At 56.7% G+C, this 21,684-nt stretch overlaps 2 protein-coding genes across 2 annotated transcripts; one reads left to right on the top strand and one right to left on the bottom strand.

The window, feature by feature from the left end:
- Positions 1-270: 270 nt before the first annotated feature.
- On the top strand, positions 271-5,154 carry LOC131095768 (gamma-secretase subunit Aph-1b-like). The gene is made up of 7 exons (XM_058043853.1): positions 271-468; positions 1,582-1,752; positions 2,818-2,891; positions 3,059-3,181; positions 3,529-3,656; positions 3,885-4,008; positions 4,243-5,154. The coding sequence occupies exons 1-7, from the start codon at positions 356-358 to the stop codon at positions 4,278-4,280; spliced, it is 771 nt and encodes a 256-aa protein (XP_057899836.1). The 5' UTR covers positions 271-355; the 3' UTR covers positions 4,281-5,154.
- Positions 5,155-5,877: 723 nt separating this feature from the next.
- On the bottom strand, positions 5,878-21,216 carry CA9 (carbonic anhydrase 9). The gene is made up of 12 exons (XM_058044102.1): positions 21,031-21,216; positions 14,124-14,147; positions 12,796-12,966; positions 10,486-10,628; positions 9,745-9,837; positions 9,442-9,508; positions 9,116-9,273; positions 8,817-8,952; positions 6,724-6,747; positions 6,519-6,545; positions 6,288-6,381; positions 5,878-6,145 (listed from the first exon to the last, which is right to left on the bottom strand). Exons 1-12 carry the CDS (start codon positions 21,149-21,151, stop codon positions 6,082-6,084), a joined length of 1,122 nt encoding a protein of 373 aa, XP_057900085.1. The 5' UTR covers positions 21,152-21,216; the 3' UTR covers positions 5,878-6,081.
- Between the last annotated feature and the right edge of the window lie 468 nt (positions 21,217-21,684).

Here is a 21,684-nt window from a genome sequence, read left to right as displayed (position 1 = left end):
TCCGGCACAGGCCCCCCCGAGGCTCACACCGTGCGCTGGAGAGCCTTCCCCAGACGCTTCTGGAACTCTGCCAGGCTGGTGCTGCGACCCCTTCCTTCCCCGGGGAGGCCGTCCCGGTGCCCGACCCGCCCTGCCCGGGCCTTTCCCGGGCCTTTCCCGGGCCTCTCCCGGCATCCAACGCCGCCCGTGACTGACGGGCCCGGGCCCGCCCCGGGACGCGGCTTCCGGCGGCGGCGGCGCGCGCACGTGTGACGTCATCGGCCCCGGAAGGGCGGCGGAGGGGGAAGGGGCCGCGGGGCCCGTCCGGTCCGAGCTCCGGCTCCGAGCCCGGTCCCGTGCCCCCGCTCCCGCCGAAATGACGCTCGCCGTCTTCTTCGGGTGCACCTTCATCGCCTTCGGGCCCGCCTTCGGCCTCTTCATCTTCACCATCGCCCGCGACCCGCTCCGCATCATCATCCTCATCGCCGGGTCAGTCAGCCATGGGGGCTCCGGTGCCGCCGGGCTGCGGGACCACGATCGGCTCCAGGAGCGGCGTGAGCGGGGCGGGGCGCTGGGACCAGCTCCGGTGCTGCTACCAGAACGATGGTGGCGGGGGCACTGATTCTGCTGCTGGTGCTGGTCCCAGTTCGGATGCAGTGGGCTGCTGTTCCCAGTGCCTCAGCACGATCACTGTAGTCGCGACTGGGGAGCTGGTACCAGTGCCGGTGCTGGTACGGTGTGGGCGTGACAGGGGTGCTGGTACCACTATGGGTGTGACAGGGTGGTGGTGGCATCAGGGCTGTGAGAGGCATGTGACTGGTGCTGGCTGAGGCACTGTGGTGGCTGCAGAAGGCACGCCAGTGCTCACACTGCTGCTGTTGTGGGCTCACCGGAGTTGCCAGTGCTCACACTGCTGCTGTTGTGGGCTCACTGGAGTTGCCAGTGCTCACACTAGTGCTGATGTGGGCTCACTGGGTCACCAGTACTGGTGCTAGTGCTGGTGCTGATGTGGGCTCACCAGAGTCACCAGTGCTCACACTGGTGCGGATGTAGGCTCACTGGAGTCACCACTATGCATGTTGGTGCTGTTGTGGGCTCACTGGAGTAACCAGTGCTCACCCTGGTGCTGTTGTGGGCTCACTGGAATCTCCAGTACTCACACTGGTGCTGCTGCTTGCATGACAGGAGCACTAATATTGTTTGTCTTACTGTCACAGCACATAGTAGGCACGAGAACTTATACAGTACCAGTGAAGGGTTGGTAATGGTACTGGTGCATGTGTGCAGCTGGGAAACTGGTACCAGTACCGCTGTGGGACCAGAAGGACGTGGTACTGGAAGTAGTACTGGCATGGATATGAGCCTGGTGCTGGTACTGCTGTGGGCACAGCAGGGGCACTGGTGCCAGTTCTGGTGACCAGTGGGGCAGGTGTGCAGGCACAGCACAGCAGTGTGACCCATCTGGGCACCACCTGCCCCACACCAGTACCCAAGTGGTGCTGGTTGGGGAGTGGGCACGGCTGGGCACAGCTGCCAGTGCCAGTCCCAGCACAGTGGGGGCTCTGGCACAGCACCGGTGCCAGCAAGCTCTGTCTCTTACAGGGCTTTCTTCTGGCTGGTGTCACTGCTGCTCTCATCCCTCATCTGGTTTATCGCAGTGAAAGCCAGCGACCCCCAGGATGAGCGGCTGCAGAAGGGGCTCCTGATTTTTGGGGTGATGTTCTCTGTGCTGCTGCAGGAGGCCTTCCGCTTCCTTTACTACAAGCTCCTCAGGTAACGGCATCTCCCCCACTGTGCCAGCGCTGCTGGATGCTCTTCCCAGCTGTGGTGGTGCCAGGTTTTGCCTGTGAGCTGCTGGACTGGGGGGAGTGTCAGGTGTGGTGGGAAGCTCAGTGCTTACCCCGAGAACGTGGGTGGCGCCTGTTTCAGTGTGTTGACCCCAGTGGGTCTGCAGAGCAGCCCTAAGGTCTGGAGCATCTGGTGCCCTGATTGAGCAGCTGGGTCACAGTCTCAGACCAGCCTGGGCAGCTTCCAGTCTTCCTGATACCATTGTCTTGGAGTGCAGGGGTTTTGCTGCCAGGGGAGCATGTGCTGCACCCTGTCCTGTGGATGGACAGACACTGTGCTGGGGCTGGGCAGGCAGGCACAGGGAGGTGTCCTTCATACTCCACGGTCTTCCTGGGAGAATGCAGGGGGGAGCCGTGTGGGCAGGCTCCCTGCGGCAGGGCCCTGCCGGAGGCGGGCAGGCAGAGGGTAGCAGAGCTCCACGGAGCAGCCTCTGACATAAAACCGCTGCGTTTCCTTTGCCTTGCCATCTCCGGTCCCAAGCACTGCTGTTCTCCCTAGGCTGAGGAACTGCCTGGCATCCTCCTGGCCTATCGCACCTCTAATTGGTACAAATTACAAAGCCGCTCCTCTCACAGTTTCTCTCCGCATTGAATTTTTTTAACTCTTCAAGCTCTTCCTGCACCTCCTCCATTGTTAGTCAACATCTTTCTAAGTGCGGAGATCAGGTACGGCCTCCCATGCCTGCAGTGGGGCTGCTTTCCATGCGGGGGTGCTGCTTGCCTTACACCCGGCGTCCTGCTCACACCAGCCCTGCTCTGCCGGGCTGGCTGGCACCCGCATTCCTCTGTGGAAAATCTTTCTGTGTGGCCTCACGTGATTTTCACATGCCTGGTTTGTCTGGTGGTACAGTCACACGGACAGTCTCCGTGGTGGGTGTTGCTCGGGGAGGGGGAGGTTGCCAGGAAGGTGCCATGGTGCAGACTGAACACTGCACCATGCCTCAGGAGGTGGTTTGGCTGTGCTGAACTCCAGTGTGCTCTCACTCCACAGGAAGGCCATTGAGGGGCTGGTGGCCCTCAGTGAGGACGGCTGCTCCCCCATTTCCATTCAGCAAATGGCATATGGTGAGTGCTGTGCAGAGTGGAGCACCCTGACTGTGGGGCAGGGGGAGGGCTGGGCAGGGCTGAGGATGGTGCTGGGAGCAATGTATTTCTCATGCCAAAGCTCGCTCAGAGCTGCGTGGGGTGACCCTTGGGAGGTTCTGGGTTTAACAGTGTCCCTGTCCTGGCAGTGGCTGGCGTAGGCTTTGGTCTCATGAGCGGCGCCTTCTCCATGATCAATCTCCTGGCAGACGCATTGGGGCCTGGCACTGTGGGCATCCATGGGGATTCACAGCTGTATTTCCTGACCTCAGGTGAGTAACTGGCACCCTTTGCTCACATCTCTGCCCCACCTCAGATGCAGCAGATGAGATGCTGGAGTTTTCCCTCCTACATTGTCTTGTCCATGCTGCACTCTCACCTGCCTGAGACCCTTATAATCCCCTGTCACATATCTCTGTGGCAAACCCTTCTTGCTGTCCCCTGTGATCTCCCTGCTCTTCATTTCATGTCTCCCACATGTGGAATCTGACCCAGCACCTCCCAGTCCAGCCAAACTGTTTCTCTACCCTCTCTTTACCGATTCATCTCCATCTCTTCCCCAAGTCTACTGGCTAAGTCAAGTGGGTGAGTCCCTGGTGACGCCTCTTCTTCTCTGCAGCTTTTATGACCATGGTGCTGATTTTCCTTCACACCTTCTGGGGGATCCTCTTCTTTCATGGCTGCGAGCACCGGCGCTGGTGGGAGATCACAGCAGTCGTTATCATGCATCTCACTGTTTCGGGGTTGGTGAGTAACTGGGAGCAGGGCTCTGTGCTGGGACCTGTATTCAGAGTACTGGTCCCTGTGCTGGTGGGAAATAGCCTTTGGCACTAGCAAAGGAGCTGGCCCTTCACAAACCAAATCCTGGGGCTGGTGCCGCCTGTCTCCATTCATTGAGGTGACAACACTGCCACACATCCTGTCCCTGTCCTCTCCTGCCTGCTCACCCTTCTCTTCTCATTCGTCTCTCTGCAGTCGTTTTGCAACCCCATGTACGTGGGCAGCCTGGTGCCCTCCTACCTGCTGATGGCTGCTGCCGCTGCCTGGGCTTACCTGCTCTCGGGGGGATCCGCGCAGAACCTGCAGCGCTTCCTGCTCTGTAAGTGCTGCTCCAGAGAGGGGGTGGGGGACACTCTGGGTCTCATGGGGTACCCAGACTGGTGCTAGGATGGTGAGAGGTTGTCCCAATGTCTCAAGCAAGGGCATCATCCCCTTGTTTCCCAGAGCAGAGGAGCAGGTGGTTTTTGAGGCCGTTGTCAGGTTGTCGCCTCTCCTGCGGGAAGTGGGGTGGAATTTGGTGAAAACTCACTGTTTCTCTTCTTGGTTCCTGCAGGTTTACAGAGCGGAGCCAGCCCCCAGCCAGGATCCTGAGGCCCTGCAGGATGTTCCGGTCCCCAGTCACCCCTCCCCTCCCCTCCTATCCTGGCGGCAGGATCGGCCATCACCTTCTTTGCAATATCTTTTCTCCTGGACTGGGGGACCCTGGCCAGCCCTGGTGGGGCAGGCACTGGGGTCCAGCTGTGGCAGCCAGCCAACCAGCGTGGCTGAGACTGGCTCACTCCAACGCCCCTTTGGGAGTCCCCATAAAACATCTCAGTTTTGGGGGACCCAACTTCGCTGGCCCTGCTGTGAGCTCAGCCCCAGTTAGCCTGCCTGTGACTGCCAGAGGCTTGAGCCCAAAGAAACCCATCGCTTCTCCCCCCGCTGCCACAGATGTGCTGTCCCCCATGCCAGGGCAGGGGGCCCGCATTGCCTCCTCGCTGCAGGGTGGAGGAAGGGGCTTTGCAAAGTGCTGCCGTGCCCTGGGTCGTGGCTGACTGCTGTAGTGCTCCTTTCTCCACCTCTCTGCCCAGTCCTGCTGCCCCAGGAGCCACAGCCCTGGCAGGGCTGAGCTGGCATCCTGGTGCAGCAGGATGGTCCTGGGGGACCCGTGGGTACTGACACCATGCAGGATGGGAGGAGGAGAGGGAAAAAGGCAGTATCCAAAGGACCCAGTGGGCATGGAGGGTGGTGGAGGGTTTGGGAGGACATGCAATGCCACAGCTGTTGCCGGCACAGATTTGGGAGGGGGTTCAAGGGACCATTCCAATGGATCGTTGCCCTCTCCTGTTCTTGGGGATTTTCAGGCGGGTACCAGCCCTGGTTCTGTGCCACAGGGCTGGGAGGGAGAAACTGCCATCGGGCTGAAAAGGCAGTTTTATCCACAGTGGGCTTTTATACCAATAAAATTAAGTACCACAGACAAGTGGGGTTCTGTGTGGCCAGCAGCGCTGCCCTCGTGGGGAGAGTACAAGCAGTGGTAACAATGGCTTTGTGGTGGTGTGGCTGGAGGGGGATGGTCTGGAAGTTGCAGACCCTGTTTGCCTGCAGGCCTTGCTCCTGCTCTGTCCATCCTAACAGTGGCTGAACTCTAATTTTACAGCTTTGGGGTGGAGGCCACTGAGCGCTGTAGCTAGGGAGGTTCCTCTCCCACACAGGGCCGGTTTATTAAGGTTTTGTCATGTCCATAAAGCTCCCTGGGACTTCGCTCTAGCTCCACAGGAGCCATCATGAAAGGTGGGAGGTAGCCACAGATCTAGGGTTGTCCTGGCTAATCTAGCTGTGATAAAGCCAGAGGTGAGCTGGGTGGGGGCTGCCCAGCAGGCAAGCAGTGGCTCTGCCACCTTCAACTCTGCCTTTCTTCAGCCTTACCAAGCCACAGCTATGTTTTTCCAATGCTTTGCACAAATAAGAGGAGGAAGAAGTCCCAGAGTGATGGAGGGCAGGGCTGGGCTGTAGAAGAAGCCTTGTGCTGCTTACTCTGGAGCTCTGCCCAGTGCACAGAGTCTGATACTGTCTTTGCTGGTTGGGAAGGGGTCCCTGCCCACCCCTCTCCACTGTGATTTCAGCTGAACCAGGGTGCTCTTTCCTGCCCCCCAGCTTCCCACAAAGGCAGCAGAGACATCTGGTACCATGGGAGGATTTTACTTTTTTTTAATGAGTTTTTACCTTTTTTATAACAAAAATATCTATTGGGGCCAAATGCTGCCCCCCAGACAAACAGTCCATGTGGGCAGCCCGTGCAGCCAAGGCGTGCTGGAGCTCTGGTCTTCCTTGACCTGGGGTGTGAGTGAGGGGAGGTGGGGTGACAGGCTGAGCCAGTGGGGCTGAGACAGCCACAGAGGTGTGGAGTTCACGCAGTGTTCTCGGTGCTGGCTGCTGTGTAGATGACCTTGGATTTGGTTGGCGAGTCCAGCCTGGTGGGGAAAGAAAGGGGGAAACTTTTAGACTAGGAGGGAGGTCTTGTTGCCTGAAACCACCATTAAACCCTCTTCTTGTGGGGGCCCTGGACCAATCCTGCCCCCAGGCACTGTCCTCCTGTGTCTCCCCATTGCTCACCGTGTGTTCTGGCTGCGGTGCTTATAGATGTACAGCAGGAAGGCCAGTGCTGTGACAGCAAAGAGCACCCCGAAGAGCACAGCCAGCACATCTCCTGCAAGCCAAGCACAGCCATGTTACACTGGGGATGGTCTCCTGCAACTACTGGCTGAGCAAGAGGAGGCAAGGAGTAGGCTGGTAGCCCAAGGGCAGAGGGGACACAAAGAACCAGCCTTGGCTGGGCACACTTACCTGCATGAAATGAGCTGGAGTGTCCTTCTGAAAAGGAGACAAAGACTGGAAGATGAGAACCAGCAGCATGGATGCTAGAGCAGCCCTACAAACCCACTGTGGCTGCCCACCCCCATCTCAGCACGTGGCTTGCACAAGACCCCAATTCCCAGGCAGGTACACCCCCTGCCCACCTTCCCCTGCTTTGTGCCAGCCCCTCACCTACCTGCTGTTGCTGAATCATCACTACCTGTAAAGAGAGACAACACAGTCAGGGCACAGCCTTTGAAGTATTTGGGAAGTCTCAAGCCTGAAGGCCTTTAGGTTCCACTTCCAAAGTAGGGCTGCCTACAAGACTCCCATCAGCTGCCACACCTCCAGCAGCTCACAGTATCTTGCTGCAGGAAGCCCAGCCCTGACACCCTGCCAGAAGCGTGAGAAAAGGGAAGAAAAAGGGATCCCTGAACCACAGCCTACACCTGAGCCTCGCTGAGCCCAGCCAGAAACTTCTCCCACTGTTGTTGCTACAGCCAAGGAAGCAGGCAGGGTGCTGAGCGCTGCAGCGCCCCATGACTGCACAGGAGACCCCAGAGAGGCAGCTGGGCAGAGCCCAGCAGGCAGCAGCCATGGGGACAGTTGCCTGAGATGGTCAGCAGCTCCCAGGGAGGAGGCAGCCACACATTGCAGGTAGGGCACCTGGCATGGGGATGGCTTGGTGGCCCTGCATGCTGGGAGGGAGCTGTGCTGGGCAAATGTTTGCCCAGCATGAAAGCATGGTTTTTAAAGAGCTGCGTTATCATCTGTACATGGCTCGGGTATGGTGCACAGAGTGGCACTATCTATGGGCTCTATCCAGCTACATGGCTGCTGCAGGAAAGCTACCATCTCCACCCAGCAGCTTATAAGAGGAGTGCTTAACTCGAGCTGGGGGTGACTGTCAGAAAGATCAACAAGCAATGGCACAGAAGGTGCAGCTGCAAGCAAAACAAGGTGTGATCCATCCCTCTCAGTGCTCAGCAGCCCCAAGGGCTAAAGCAGGCAGTTAGCACTGATGTGGGGAGAAACCCCCAGCAATCCTGTGCACGCAAGGCAGGGGACTGGTAACGTCATCCAAGAGTACTGGGACATTCTCCTGGCACTTGTGGCTTTGTTACAGTGGGGATTTTTGTATAGAAATAGCAAATAATGAAAAAAATAAAAGTAGAGCTGGCCAACTCCCCCCTTGCCCCAGTGTTGGGAGGCTTTGGAACAGCTTCTGCAAGAAAGTAGTAAAAGAAAGGCTTGGAGGTAAATGGAAAATATGATAAAGTATCTAAGAGGTTTACCAAAGATAGAGCATGCCAGCCTAACCTGATATCCTTCTTTGATAAGTGATATTCTAGACAAAGAAAATGCGGTAGATTTTATCTCTCCCAGTTCCAGTGAAGCATTTGATGCAGTGCCACATGGGAAACTGCTAGCCAGGCTGAAGACCACAGTGATTAAAAGCCTAGGGCCATTAGCAAGCAGGTTGCAGGTGGAACGGTGAGGGAAGTGCCTTGCACCACATTGTGTGGTTATTGAGGCATTGCCCAGAGGCCTGGGACCAACCCTGTGCTGTTCCTATTAGTCACCTTCACCGAAGGTGTGGGAAATGCCATCAGAACAGAAAAGGAACAGGATGTTGAATAGAAAACCCCCAGTGACCTCAGGGAGCAGCAATGGGCAAAAACTCAGTGATGCAGAGCAATAGTCACACCTGGTGATTAATAGTGATTTCTACTCATGCCTGGAAATCACCAATGCAAGTAAGGCCTTCAAGGAGAAATAGAGGGTGGGCGTTCAGGGAGCCCTCAGGCAGGGGACTGTGTGCTTGGTCAGGATGGCTGTGAGGCTGTGCTGACAGAGCACAACCTTCAGCAGGAGTCCCCAGCACTGCCCTTCCTGCAGGATTTGGGGAGGGGTGTTCACTGCAAGCTCGTACCTCTGGCAGCTCCTACTGAATTTATCTATTGCTTTTGGGATTGAAGTAGCTAGCTGGAGTGCTAGGACCTGCCTCTTTGCTCCTGACCATGCATCCCCTAGTCCTGCCGCTGTTACATCTGCAAGACTAAGGATAAAATAAGTTTCTATAGACCAGTCTTCCCCAGGCAGGGTGAAGGAAGTGCAGAAATGGGAGAGAGCAGGACCCTAAGACCATTGCTGCCACATGTCACTTGCCAGGCAGGTCTAAGCCATGCTGTGTTTCTGCAGGATACACAAAGCACTGAATCCTGCTGCTGCCCCCCATCACTGCATCCCTGCTGCTGGGAGCAGCCTGAGCACACTCAGCACTCTTACCAGGAATGTGTTTCACTGAAGGGGAGGTCTGGAAACTCGCCAGCACCCTCCGCCCGTGCAGGCTCTGCACTGGTCGGTAATTGTTCTGCAAAAGCTCGTCCTCAGGGCTTTTCAGGGTGGAAACCAACAGTGACATCTGGAAGGAGAGCAGTGTGAGCAGAATAGCATATAACATATGTGGGAATAACATCCCGCTTTTGGGAGCAGATGAGCTGCAGAGCCCTGGCACAGGGCACCCTCACCAGCTCAGAGGGAGAGGCTGGGAAAGACCCAGTGCAGAGCTCATTGCCCTGACAGACCTGGTGATGAGAGAGCAGCATGGTCTGGTTGAAGATTGTCCACTTGACTGTCTGGTAGCAGGGAGGGGTGGTCAGAGAGCCATTATAGTGAAAGTAGAGTTTCAGGTTGGCAGGCAGCAGACCTGCGATGTTGAATCCAGGCACCAAGGTTTCTTGTCCTGGGAGAGGACACATAATGGGAGTGAGACTGGTACAAACCCCTTGGAGGGCAACAGCATGAAGATCACGGGCAGTGTGGCACTGCATGTGCTGCAGCTTTGCTGAGCAGCTGGTTTCTCTGCTGGGCTGCAGCCCCTGACACAGTATGAGGTGGGACAGGGCCTTACCTACTTCTTCGATTTCATGCAGATGCTTAAGTATTTCATGGTAGTATTGGTTCTCCCCATGCCCAACCTGCAACACAGAGACCCCAAGGTAGCAGCAAGGCCACGGGATGAGATGGTGATGGCAGCAGGGAGGTACTGCTCCTTGAGAGAGGCACCCAGTGACACCTTCATTCTTATCAGGGCTGATTTGCCCTTTCTCTCCCCTTCTTCCAAAGTATATTTGCACCTCTGTCAGTCCCCAAAACTATGTCCAACTCTGCCCACCCAAGTCCCATCCTCCTGCTGCTGATCCGTGAAACTCACCTCCAGAAAGGCTCCCAGTACAGCCAGGCCATCTGGGTGAACCATTGCTTCTGTAAGGCTGTCATACTTGGTATTGTAGTGGACCACATGGATCTGGAAGGGAAAAATGCAATTCCAGTGCCTGATGGATGCCACTGGGAGATGCTCACTCCCACAGGGCTACAGCCTGCTGACACAAGGGCTGTGAGACAAATGCAGGTGGGATGAGTACCACTGCAGGGAAGGGAAAATGCTGGTGGGTCTGCTGGTGCAAAGCAGCCAGCATGAAGCTCTGTCTGCAGGAACTTCCCTGCTCATAAACAGCAAATCAGTGCTCTGTCCTGCATAACAGGGGCTAATACTGCAGAGCTAGGCTCAGTTTGAGGACAGCAGCTAGAGAAGGAGGGATAAAACCAGATGGGAGCTGGCAGAGCAAGAGGACAGTGTGTACAGAGTAAACAGTCCCTGTAGCTCCCAAAGCAGGCTCACAGCCTCCAGAAAAGCTGGCTTCCACAGCCTGGGGACGGCCGCAGCTCCTGCACCATCAGCCCAGGACCAGGCTTGTGCATGAGTCTGGCTCAGCATCAAAGTGTGGCCTGCCACAGCAAACTCCATTGCTGCAGAGCAGCCCAGGATCCTGGCCAGGAATTACAGCCCACATCCAGAGACAGCCATGGGCGAGGAGCATGAGAGCATTCCGGTGCCTCCTGTGCCCAGCACCGTGAGGGGAAAGGTGCATCCAGCACCGTGAGGGCTCCTCACCTCGGCAGCAAAGCGGCGCCCGTTGACAGTGTGCTCGGAGCCGGGTCCTGCCGGGGAGCCCCAGTGCAGGTGCAGCTGTGCAGCTCGGTACTGCTGGGCATAGCCACCAGCCAGGGCCAGCGAGTCGGGCAGCTCAAGGACAACTGCAGAGCCAGAAGGAAGAGGTCAGGAACACAACACAAAGCCCAGCCCATTCCACAGGTACACAAAGGAGGTGTCTCGAGGGAAACAGTCCCTCTGGGTTTCTAGAAGCTGGTCATAACAGAAAACCTTGCTTTCCATTTGTCATGAGGCTGTGGGCAGGCCTGCCAATGTGGCAGGGTTCAGCTTCTGACCTAAGGTTGTAGGACCCTGCAGTAAATATGTCAGCTTCAAAAAGAGCTGCTATGAAAATGCTGGAAAGTGAAGAGCCCCTCCACAAAGACTCCTGGGGCCAGCTCCAAGCCAAATGTTATCCAACAATTAATTCAGTAAGTGAGAATAATATAAAGAGACCGTGAACCAAATTCATAGAGAAGGATACTGGCAGAGTGGTGGAACATCTATGAGAGCAGGGCAAAGGGACAGAGAGCTGCAACTCTTGGCGAGCTGGGACCTTTCAAATAAAGCAGCCTGCAAGTGTATGACAGCACTGGAGCTAGAGCCACAGAGGCATTAAATATTTTGAAAGTACTTAGAACTAAAACTTTTGCCCCTTCGGATACCATAAATTCATACTTTGATTTTTCTTTACTTTAGTGTGGTTTGTCCAGCTATTTTGGACTACTGCAGCAATGTGGCAAATCTAAAACTGAGTTACCTGGACATGTGGCAAAAATATCAGGAGCATCTCTGGACCCTGAAAAAGGCCGTCTTATCCTTTTAAGCACCTTTTCCTGATTTTTAATATAAAAATCAGGAAAAGGTGCTTTTTCCTTTATTAAATGGGGTGTCCCTTAGTTACATCACTAATAGGGCACAGATTTGGGATTAACTGCATAACAGGGCTGTGATGAGTCATTGGCCATCTCAAGTTCCTTGCCACTGGGTTCAGAGATAGAAAACTCAAATACAGGAAGTGAGAAACTGTTCCCTCCCTATGAATTTATCTGTTTTTACACTTCTTTTATATAGGTAAACCATTGTCTTCTTTCTCCTAACTACCTGAGTCATTTTCAAGCCCTCAAAAAATCTTATATAACATTTACACTTTGTTACCAAAATGAGTAACTGTACAAATAGCTAACTAGGCTTGCAACTTTTTATTTATTTATGGCTTTTCATAAGGCAGAAGAGTGGTTGCCACAATAAAAAAGGCGTCTTAAAAGCCTTGTGAGAAAGTACTTCCCCTCTCCCCAATGAAAATGCTCTCACTGCTTTTCTAAACACCAAGCAACACCAGATGCCAGGGTGTCTAAAATAGCAACTACTGAGCTCAACTAGTTTAACTCTGCAGGCACATTAGGGCAGGAGGCCGCAGTGTAGAGCCCTGTGCATGCAGCTCGCAGCTGATCTGACCATACACAGCAAGCCTGACCCGTCAAGTTTGCTGTACACACAGGTCAGCTCCATCTCGTTGGCCACCAGGGCAAGGAGGTGCCTTATCACACCATCAGCAAGTTCCTAAGGCCCTTTCTCCATAACCCTTTCTTAGCTCAGGGGCTGGCCGACATCAGCGTGCACAAAACTTTCTGCCTCCTCCAAGAAAAAGCTGGTAACAACCAGGTCCAACCATGCTCAGCTGTGGAAAAATGTGGTTTTCCTCCATATCTGGAATACCGAGGCTGATACTAAAATAACATTAATAAGTCGTGTCCAAAAAGTTGTTTACAAAAACCATGCTGGTATTGGAGAAGGGAAAACAAAAACCTATGAAAATTTCTTAAGATCTTGAGATAGAATCCTCAAGTACAGACAAAGTAAGGTGGCAAATGTTGTGCCCTAAAAGACAGGTGTAAGTAGCTTAAAGTCTAAGCCGCATCCAAAGACTGATGAGTCCTTTGAAAGTGAAATGCAGAGGAGGAACCAGTGGCTCAAAACGCACATCAGAAATATCACGGACACATTTTAAAAGAAGATGTGGAGTTAACAAATTTCTGGAGCTGGCTCCCAATGGCTCTGGACATGTTGGGGCTTCTCACCTTGTCCAGGAAAACAAATGGACATGTAAAACTTCTATAGCCTGTTGCTTCCCTTTTGGCCTAGAAGGCAAGAGGGTCACCGCCTGCTTCCCAGAGCCCAGGGGAAAGGCATCAGAGAAGCCCAGTCCTGCTGGGAGAGTCTGAGCATCCTCTCCTTGTGCTCAGCCCCTGCAGCTGCCTCTGCCCCCACCTGTGTGCCCATTGTTCTTCAGCTTGAGCAGCTGGTTGGCGGGCAGGCTGTACCCAGAGAGCTGGATGGGCCGCAGGTCAGGGCTGAAGATGGCCTGGGCTGTGTCAACATTGATGGGTGACTGCTTGGTGCCCCCGCAGTCCAGGTAGTCCGTGCTCCAGTGCTTCAGGTCTGGTGACAGAAGGAAGGGAAGGACTGTCAGTGAGATCCTCAGGGTGAGGAGACCTCCAGAAAGAAGGCTTGGGGTGTTGGGGAAGGGGACTTGCACAGGCCAGGGAGGTAGCCATGCACATAAGTTTAGTTTCCATGAAGTTAGCTTGGGAGCAGCTTTATGTCAACATGTGACTGAACGCAGCTGTATCAGGAAAGGTCTCAGAGCATGGTGAGCTGCCAGGAAAGTCTATTTTTGGGGTGTTTAGGAAGAGTGCAAGAAGATCATTTACAAGTGGATTTGGCAAGCAGAGGAGCTGCTGCCCTGCAGCTCATCACACACAGGCTGCCCTGCACAGCCTGGCCTCTGGCAGGTACCACCTCAGGGCTGCTGGAGCAAGGTACCACAGTGCTCCTGGGCTCTGTGGCAAAGGGACAGCTGACATGGCTGGGCTGCCGCTGAAATGGCCACCTCTTCCCAGCGCTACAGCTGGGATAAGCACGGCTGATGCCTCAGAAACCTCCCTTTGCACTGCAGAGGACTGCTTCTAGCGTGTCATGGACCAGTGCAAACCTAGGCTTGTCCCCAGGCCAGCTCCTCACAGGACCCCTGTAAATATGGAGCTGGGTGTGAGCAGCTGAGCCAAACCCCAGAGTGATGGGGCAGTAGAGGGTGTATCTGTCACAGCACTGTGGTGATGCCCACCATGGGTGCTGTGGAGAAGCCCCCCAGGCCGTGCTGCAAGGGCAGGGCCAGGCAGGATAGGATGGGGAGGGAGGGTGACAGAGGGCAGAGGTGAAGACAAGCGAATCCCTGGGCTGGTCAAAGTCCCAGCATGGGCTGCAAGTCCAGCGTGGGGAGAGCAGCCTTTTCCCCCCTTGGCACAGGGTCGGGGAGCTCTCATTGAGGGAGGAGCCCTTCCCTGAGGGTCATCCCCCACACCCACGGGGCTGGGAAAGCCCTCATTGGAGCTGCTGCTTCCTGGTGAAATCAGATCAACCTCTGGCTCTTCAGCCCATCCATGCCTGAGTGCGGGCGCTGTGTCAGGGTCAGGCAGGAGGGAAGGGTGAGTCGTGGAGTGTGCACGGAAGCCTTGTAATAATTAACCACAGCTGGCTCTGTTCCAGGATCGGCTGGGTAGTAGGAAAAAAAGCAGAAGTAACTGCAGGGTATTTACCTTCATAGCTCCAGTGGCTGTGGCCTTGAAAAAAAAGAAAAGAAAGAACCACATGAATGGAAGGGAAAGGTTGTCAGCAAACACACCTCTGCCAGGCAGCAGGTCTCCAGGCTCCCCCTGCTTTCCATCCCCCTCCCCACCTTTGCTTTCCCACTCTCCCTCTGTCCCAGAAGGGCATGCTCCCAGAGGGTATTGCCTCCTCGGAGCACAGGTAAGTCCCTTGCAGTTGTCCATCAGAGGGAAAACCCCAGGTCTGACATTTTGTCGTCATTCTCAAAAAAGAAAAATCAGAGACACTGGCTTCCATTACTGAGCAGCTGTACCAGCTCCAGAGCAGCCAGAACCTCCCACTGCCCAAGGACAAGGCACTTCACAAGGGCAGCTCTCACACTCCAAGAGGAGTTTGGGCAGCAAGGTGCACTGCACCATGCAGACACCCTCCTCCCACCTGGGAAAGCTGCCCTGGCACTGACAGCAGAGGAAAGAAATGAGCATCAAAACCTCCTTACATCAGTGAGCGCCTCTGCAGTGGGGATGGACTTTCACGGGAAAATGTGCCAGGCCAAATGCTCAGCTCTTGTTCCTAGCTGTAGTTCTTATGATCACCCAAATGCCCACACAGGGCTTCATAAGGTCCTACCATGCAAAACCTTTTCCTTTGGAAAAGCAGGAGGGAGGATGGGACATCCCATGCCAGGACCTCTGCACTTCTTGTGTCACCCATGGGTCACAGCAGGGCAAGATGTGACCTGAGCTTCCCACAGCTGGTGGTGTACCAGATCTCTAGATCTAATGTGCACATCTAGAGGGGAAAAGCCCTCCTGGGAAGGTCCTGAGAGTACCCAGTACTTAAAAGGCTGGCCCTTGCACTGTCACTCTCCTCCAGAGCTGCCAGCAATGCCTGAATTCTTGGCACATCACTGGAGCTGGCCCTAGAAGTGCACCAGAACCTCTTCTCAGATGCCCCTGATCAAACACCTTTGCTATCACCAGCCCCTCTAAACAACCAGCTCCAGGCAAAGGGATGTGAGGCTCAAATTTTCCCCAGGCAGGAAAACATGGCCCAAAAGGATAATGTGCCTGCTCTGGCTGGCACAACAGGTAATTCATAGGCTCCTCCTCTGTTTTGTCCTTACCAGCAAACTTGTTGCTGCGGACAGGCTGTTGGCACTTCCCAGCCCTTGAGTGCAGGAGCAGAGAGTGCCAGGATGGGACAGGTTTGTGGCAAAGGGGGGCGTTCATACAGCAGCAATGACATGGAGGATCATTTAAGAGGTACAGCTGAGCCCAAATATCATCTCTGTCCCTCGGTGGGGCCATTTGGTGGGGGTCTGCCAGCCTGGCCAGATGCAGGAGGGTCTCAGCAGGAGCTGTCCCGGCCCCCATCCCGGCTGCTGACAAGAGCCATCGACACGGTGCTGCTATTAATAGGAGTGGATTCCAGCTCAGGGGTGAGAAATGAGGAGACAAGCTTTCCCAGGCCCAGATGTCCCATGCAAGGCCCTAACCCAGCAGGATCCTGCCCTGCACTCAGCAAGGATCCAGGCATGGGCACTGCTGGGGGTCTTGGTGCATGTGCTGCTGGGGAGCGTGGATCACCACAGCCAGGCTGGAATGGGAAGGGCTGGAGGGTGTTCAGGGCACTGTGTGTTGCAGAGATGGGAGCAGATCTTGGGGCTCTGTCCTGTGTGACTGGTGACTCACTTCTGTCACATTTCTGACACTCAGGAGCAATGCTTAGGAATCTCTTTGGTACTCCCAAGGGCATAGGAAGAAGGAGTAGCAAACAGAGGACCGGGCAACCTCTGCTGTGTGCACCAGGACACGTGGGCCGTGGGACAGACTGCAGTGCCCTCTCCATGTCTGCTTGCATGGCACTGCCCAGGGATGCACCCAGCTGTGCTACAGCAAGCTGAGATTCACCTATCCTGCCCACCTTGCTCACACAAAGGGTACCTGCTACCCGGGCACCGGCTTTGCACAAAATCCAGAGAACATGGACCCCTCTCCAGAAACACAGTATGTCTTCTCTCACACTGCTCCCACTCTCCTACCCCTCCTGGCACTATTTGCACAAAGAAACACTCACGCTGGGGCAGTCCTGGCACAGGTAAGGCACGGCACCTCAGGGCTGGCACATCCTTCACTGCACATGCCTCTACTGGCACAGCCTGCCCCAACACCCCATTTTTTGCTCACCTTCAGGGACTCTGCCTGGACAGAAAGCAGCTCCAACATCGTATCACAGACTGAGCAATAGCCCTGTGCTGATACCTGCCCTGCTGTGTCAGCACTGTACCAATTACCTCAGGTTCCCACATCTCCCAGCACATACCTATTCCCACAGCCGAGGGGTCTCTGGACCCTCCTCACAGCCTCCTGCCAGCTCAGCTCGGCAGCTCTGGACACCCCAAAGGCTGTAGCTGTACCCAGGAGCCAGTTCAACCCACCCCAACCCAACAGACTTCCTCAGGGATGTCTCAGAATCAAAATCAAAAGGATCTATGAGCTCTTATACACCCACTGAAGTCCCCTTGAGTGTGTTTTCCCATCCCGTGGATCTGGGTGCAGTGATGGCACAGCCAGGCCGCCCCCTTCAAGCAGGCATCTCTCAGGCGCAGCTGTGCAGGGCTGGGCCCCCCTGGCACACGCACCGAGCGCTGCAGGAGAGCGCCGAGGCGAGCCCTGGGTCAGGCTCTCAGCGTCGGCCCCTGCCTCGGCACGGCTCCGAGCAGCCCTGCACCAACTCCTCCGATCCCTTCCACCTGGGGGCATTTGCAATCTCGCATCCCTTTTCCGTGAACATTAACCCACTGCCCTGCCCAAGCGCCGATTTGCATAGCTCAGTCTGCCTCCCACACCTCCCGCCGGAGCGCGCCCGCTCCTCCCGAGGGCCGTGCGATGGTGCCAGGTCTCCCTCCTGCCCGGCTGCTGCCGCTCGCCGCTAAAGACGTGGCAGCCCCTGGGCAGCGGGTGCTGCAGCTCTTGGCGTGCCCTGCCTTCCCTCGGAGCAGCCACTGGCCCGGCAGGGACTGCAGAGCGCTCCCAAAAACGTGGGAGGACACAGCCCTGGTGATGCGACGCGCACAGCTGGAGATAACGTGCAAGGAGAACGTGCAAGAAGAGAAGTTCCTTGCAGGGGTTCCAGCAGGAGGGCACAGCAGGGTGCTGACAGGATCTGCCTGCCCTTGCAGGCAAAAACGCCTCCGTTCCCAGCCGCGCAGAGCCCGCCGGCTCACCTGAGTGCCGCCTGCCACCCGCCTTTCCCCAGCGGCCCGCGATCCAGCCAAGTTTCCCACGAGCTTCCCCCCTTCACACCCTCCCTTTGTGCTTTCTCCTGCTGTTCCTTGCTCCCACTCAGCCCTCCCATTCTGGGATACAGGCTTTGCTGCAAGTGCCAGCTCCCTTCCCTCCTTGACATCCAACACCATCCAAAACACTTTCCCGCCGAGCTCAGGCGGACGCTGCCATTACCAGCGTGCTGCTCCGCATGTCCTGCAGTCCGGGAGGAAGGGTAGGAGCAGCTTTTGGCAGCGTGAGGAGCCAGCTCAACCGCTGGCTGCTGTGAATTCCACGTAAGAAAGGCACCGATGCAGCAGGCTGCACCCAGGAGACCTCACCAAGGGCACGCAGGGATGGACTGTGCACCCAAAGGACTCAGGATCATTTGCACAGACCAGGAGGCAGCCCGCAGCAGGGACAAACAATAAGGAAGGAGACCAGGGGTTTGCCCAGTAGGTCTGCACCTTCTGTCCTGACTTTTTCATATTTTAGGCTTTGTGCAGTCTGAGGCTGCTGCAGACCACCTGATAGCACTGAAACACGTGCTGCTCACAGCGTGGATGCTGCCTGACAGCAGCACAGCCACTCCTGCTCTCTGCTCGCCTTGAACTCTAGAAGCTCAATGGCTTGTGTGTGGCATGCAGGACAGTGAGCTCACTTCCAGCTCTTCCCTCCTGCTCTCTTATCAACTGGGCGCACTGTGCCTTGTGCTCAGACACAGGGAGTGCTGGCATCCTGCCAGAGCCCCCTCTTCCCACTGGGACCCAATCCTGAGCCACACCTGGCTCAAAGCCCCCTGGGATGAGGTCAGCTCACAGATGCCAGACCAGAACCACTCTGCTGTCCCAGGCTATGAAGGGATCAGTGGAGCTCATGGCCCAGAAGAGACGGTAAGTGGAGTGTTATTCCCAAGGGTCAGTAGGCTAGGAGGTACCAGGCCATGCAGAGATGCACAGAGTGCAGGTGCCAAAGTAGGGAGCAGCCACAGCAGCCAGGTCCCAGCCTACAAAACACATCCAAACACCATGTCATTTGAAGGCAGTGTCCTGATTGTGGAACCTGGACTGTGCCACTGTGCTCACGCCGCCCAAAGCCAGCTCTCCAATCTGTGGCAAACACGGCACAGGCACAGGGTCTGGGCAGGGGCATGCATAACCCGAGCATCCTTCTGCCAAGCCCCACAGGAAGCGTCTCTATGGGAGGCTGTGCCATCCCAGCCCCATCTTCTCCCTGGTTTCTCCCTCCAGACTGACCCGACGCAGCAGCACCCATGTGCTTTCAGCCCAGGACACCACTCCATGTGCTGCCCATGGGAGCACTGATCTCTCCCAAACCTGGCTGCATTAAAGCCCCTTTGTGTTTATAAACTCTGACCCACTGCAAGCCTTTGGGATCAGCCTTTAATCTGCCACTGGCAGCACAGGCCGCTGCAGGGATTGTTCTTTGTTCTCCTGGTGGAGAACTGCTTGGGCTATGGAACCCAACACTGCCAGCTCCCCCCAGGAGGGGCAAGGGTTTGGGTCAAGGAAGGCATAGGACAGGCTTTAGTCCAGGGAATGTTCCTGGAGTATTGCTCCTGCTCCTTCCAAACCCAGCTGCCCCAGCAATTGTTGGGGGAAACAGGAAACAATCAGAGTGCTGCAGAGAAAGGGCCATCCCAACGAAAGGGAAGAAAATGGGGAAATCCCAGAGGACAGGTCAGTGCTTGGAGCTGGGGAGAGAGATGAATAAGAAGTATTAAGCAAGAAAGATAGGTTCACTTGGAGAAAAAGGACATTGGAGAATGAGCAAGAAGAGGATACTGAGAGCAAGACACATCTGAATAAGAGGGAGAGGAAACAGGGAAAGGGAGATGCTGTTTCCCAAAGACACACTTAGCATGGGACTCAGGTCTCTGGGCAAGCCAGAGTCTTCTCAGGGAACAACCTCATGGCAAATCCCTGAGCACGTGCTGAGTCCTGGGAAGCCACCAGCCCTACCTCATGCACTAGCCTGGAGGAAGAGGAAACCAGCTCCCCACCCGGCAGAGGTGCTGAGACACGCAGGTCCTGGCAGCTGGCAGGAGCCTTGCAGGGTTCCAGCCATTACCTGCTTCCCATGGGATTCCATCCAGAAATTCAGCCTCTTAACACTGGTATAGCATGGGCTAACTTGCCTGTTCCCTACTGACCTCCTGGCCACCTCCTTTCCTCTTCTCCATCCCCGTCCTCCCACCCAGCCATCCCAAGCCTCACGCAGTGTCCAGCCCCTCGGCCAGCGCAGCACACCGGCATGCTGAACGCCCGACACCCTCCCACCCTGTGGCCTGGGTTACTTAATCTCTGTGGCAAGAACCGTCTGCATCCCCATCTCTGTCCAGGGCTCAGCCCGGCAAGGGCGGCAAGAGCGGCTCTGCTAAGTGATTCATTGGAATAACAAAAGCAGCTCCTGGCACAAAACAATTCCTGGTCCTTACCATAGGGCAGCTGTCCTGGCACAGGTCAGGACAACTCCTTACCAGAGGCAAAACCAAGGACACGCTATGAGGCTGAGCCCGGGAAACAAACCCGTGGGCAAAGCGGGAACAAGGAGCATGAACAGGGACAACAAAGTCCCTGCGCAGGACTCAGCCCCAGAAGAGCAAATCCACAGCACTCTCCCAAAATTCCTGCAGAGCGCTGGCGGTGCCTCAGCCTCCAATCAGAAAAGGAACCAACACCAAAGACCCAGGACTTTTTCCCTGAACCTGTAACTCCGAAAGCCCCCACAACACCAGCAAGACATCTCACGGGGAGGAGGGGCACACAACCCTGCAGCCCTGCGTTCTGTCACGTCCCCCGTCCCCCATGGTCAGCCCCCCTCCAGCTCTGCAGCAGGGCCAGACCCCGGTCCCTGGGGGCCGCGGGGGACGAGGTGGGCGCAGGGCAGCCCAGCCGACATCCTGCAGGGTGAAGGGGCCCGGCCGCCGTTCCCCACGCCGGGAGCGGGGCTGGAACCTCCGGGCGGACCCCGGGAGCAAGCAGGGACTGCTTGGTGCACAGCCCTTGTAGCCCCATCGCAGGAAGCTCTGAGCCCCTCAGTCTGATGCGAGAGGGACTTAGCGAGGGAAAAGGGCTGCGGACAAAGCGAGGGCCCAGCCGCTGGGCAGGGGTCGGGCCAGTGGAGCCGCACGGGAGTTGGCGGGAGCGGGGACAAAGGCAGGGACGTGCTGGGGGGTGCAGCGCCCGCAGCTGGGCGATGCTGGGGGGGCGCATCTCCGCAGAGGCACCTCATCGTGAGCCCCAACACGGGTGCAGCAGGAGGCACAGCAGCCCCTCCACCCCCAAACCAAGCAAGGGGAGAACTCCCAGGCATTGGGGATACCTCTCCACAAAGCATCAGACATCCCAAATCCAGCACGCCTTGCACTGGGGCGCTCCGTTCACCAAAGACCCCCAGCCAAGCAAAGGAGGGAACCCTGCACATCAGGGCACCCCATGTATCGGAGACCCCAAACTCAGCACTGGGGCGCTGCACGCATCAGGCTGCTGAGGCACTGGCGGTCCCAAACTCAGCTCCGAGGCGCCCCGTGCACGGGAACCCCAGAGGAGCAGCGGGGCGCCCCACGCCTCGTGGAGCCCCGCGCACCGAGGGACCCCCCGCTCACCTTTCCCCGCGGAGTGCGGGGTCTCTTCGCCGCCGTGTTCCTGTTCGGAGCCGGCTCGGCCCGGGGCGGGCAGGAGCAGGAGCGGGAGTAGGAGCGAGACCCGCAGCGCGGCGCGGTTCATCTCCGGCAAGTGCGCGGGTGCGGGACGGCGGCTCCGTGCCTGCCCGCCCGCCCGGCCGCACGTAAGTGAGAGCGGGCGGGGAGGGGGAGGCGGCTCTGACTCACGCCTCCGTTACCTTTTATAGGGGCTGGAGCCAAAGTCTGCCGCCGCACGGTCCAGGCAGGTGAGCTGCCTGGCGCGGGACTCGAACGCGGGACTGCCCCGGGGGCGCCCCCGGCCCAGCCCAGCCCAGCCCAGCCCGGTCCCACGCCAGGACACGCGGGGCCGCCGGGGCGGGGGAGCCCAGTCGGCTGCTCAGCCCCTTCAGCTACGGGGTGTTCCCTCTCCTCACCGATGGTTCAAGGACCCCTCACGGGTGGGGGGGTCCCTCTCCCAGCAGTTGGTGAAAGACCCCTCAGCCATTGGGTGTCCCCTGTCCTCAGCGACGAGGGAATGGGCTCTCAGTACTCGGTGTCTCCTCTCCTCAGTGATGAGTCCGGGATCTGTCAGCCATGGGTTTCCACTCTCCTCAGCAGTGGTTGTCTGCTCTCTTC

This window comes from Melospiza georgiana, chromosome Z, assembly GCF_028018845.1.
Source record: "Melospiza georgiana isolate bMelGeo1 chromosome Z, bMelGeo1.pri, whole genome shotgun sequence".
Lineage (NCBI taxonomy): Eukaryota > Metazoa > Chordata > Aves > Passeriformes > Passerellidae > Melospiza > Melospiza georgiana.
This window is presented reverse-complemented; position numbering and strand designations above follow the sequence as displayed.

Coding starts and splice junctions, on each gene's coding strand:
- LOC131095768 (XM_058043853.1), top strand. CDS start 356: ATGACGCTCGCCGTCTTCTTCGGGTGCACCTTCATCGCCTTCGGGCCC. Junction 469..1,581: donor ATCATCATCCTCATCGCCGG/GTCAGTCAGCCA, acceptor TGTCTCTTACAG/GGCTTTCTTCTGGCTGGTGT. Junction 3,657..3,884: donor ATCTCACTGTTTCGGGGTTG/GTGAGTAACTGG, acceptor GTCTCTCTGCAG/TCGTTTTGCAACCCCATGTA.
- CA9 (XM_058044102.1), bottom strand. CDS start 21,151: ATGAACCGCGCCGCGCTGCGGGTCTCGCTCCTACTCCCGCTCCTGCTC. Junction 8,953..9,115: donor TGCTGCTCTCTCATCACCAG/GTCTGTCAGGGC, acceptor CTCTCCTTCCAG/ATGTCACTGTTGGTTTCCAC. Junction 6,748..8,816: donor TTCAGTGAAACACATTCCTG/GTAAGAGTGCTG, acceptor CTCTCTTTACAG/GTAGTGATGATTCAGCAACA.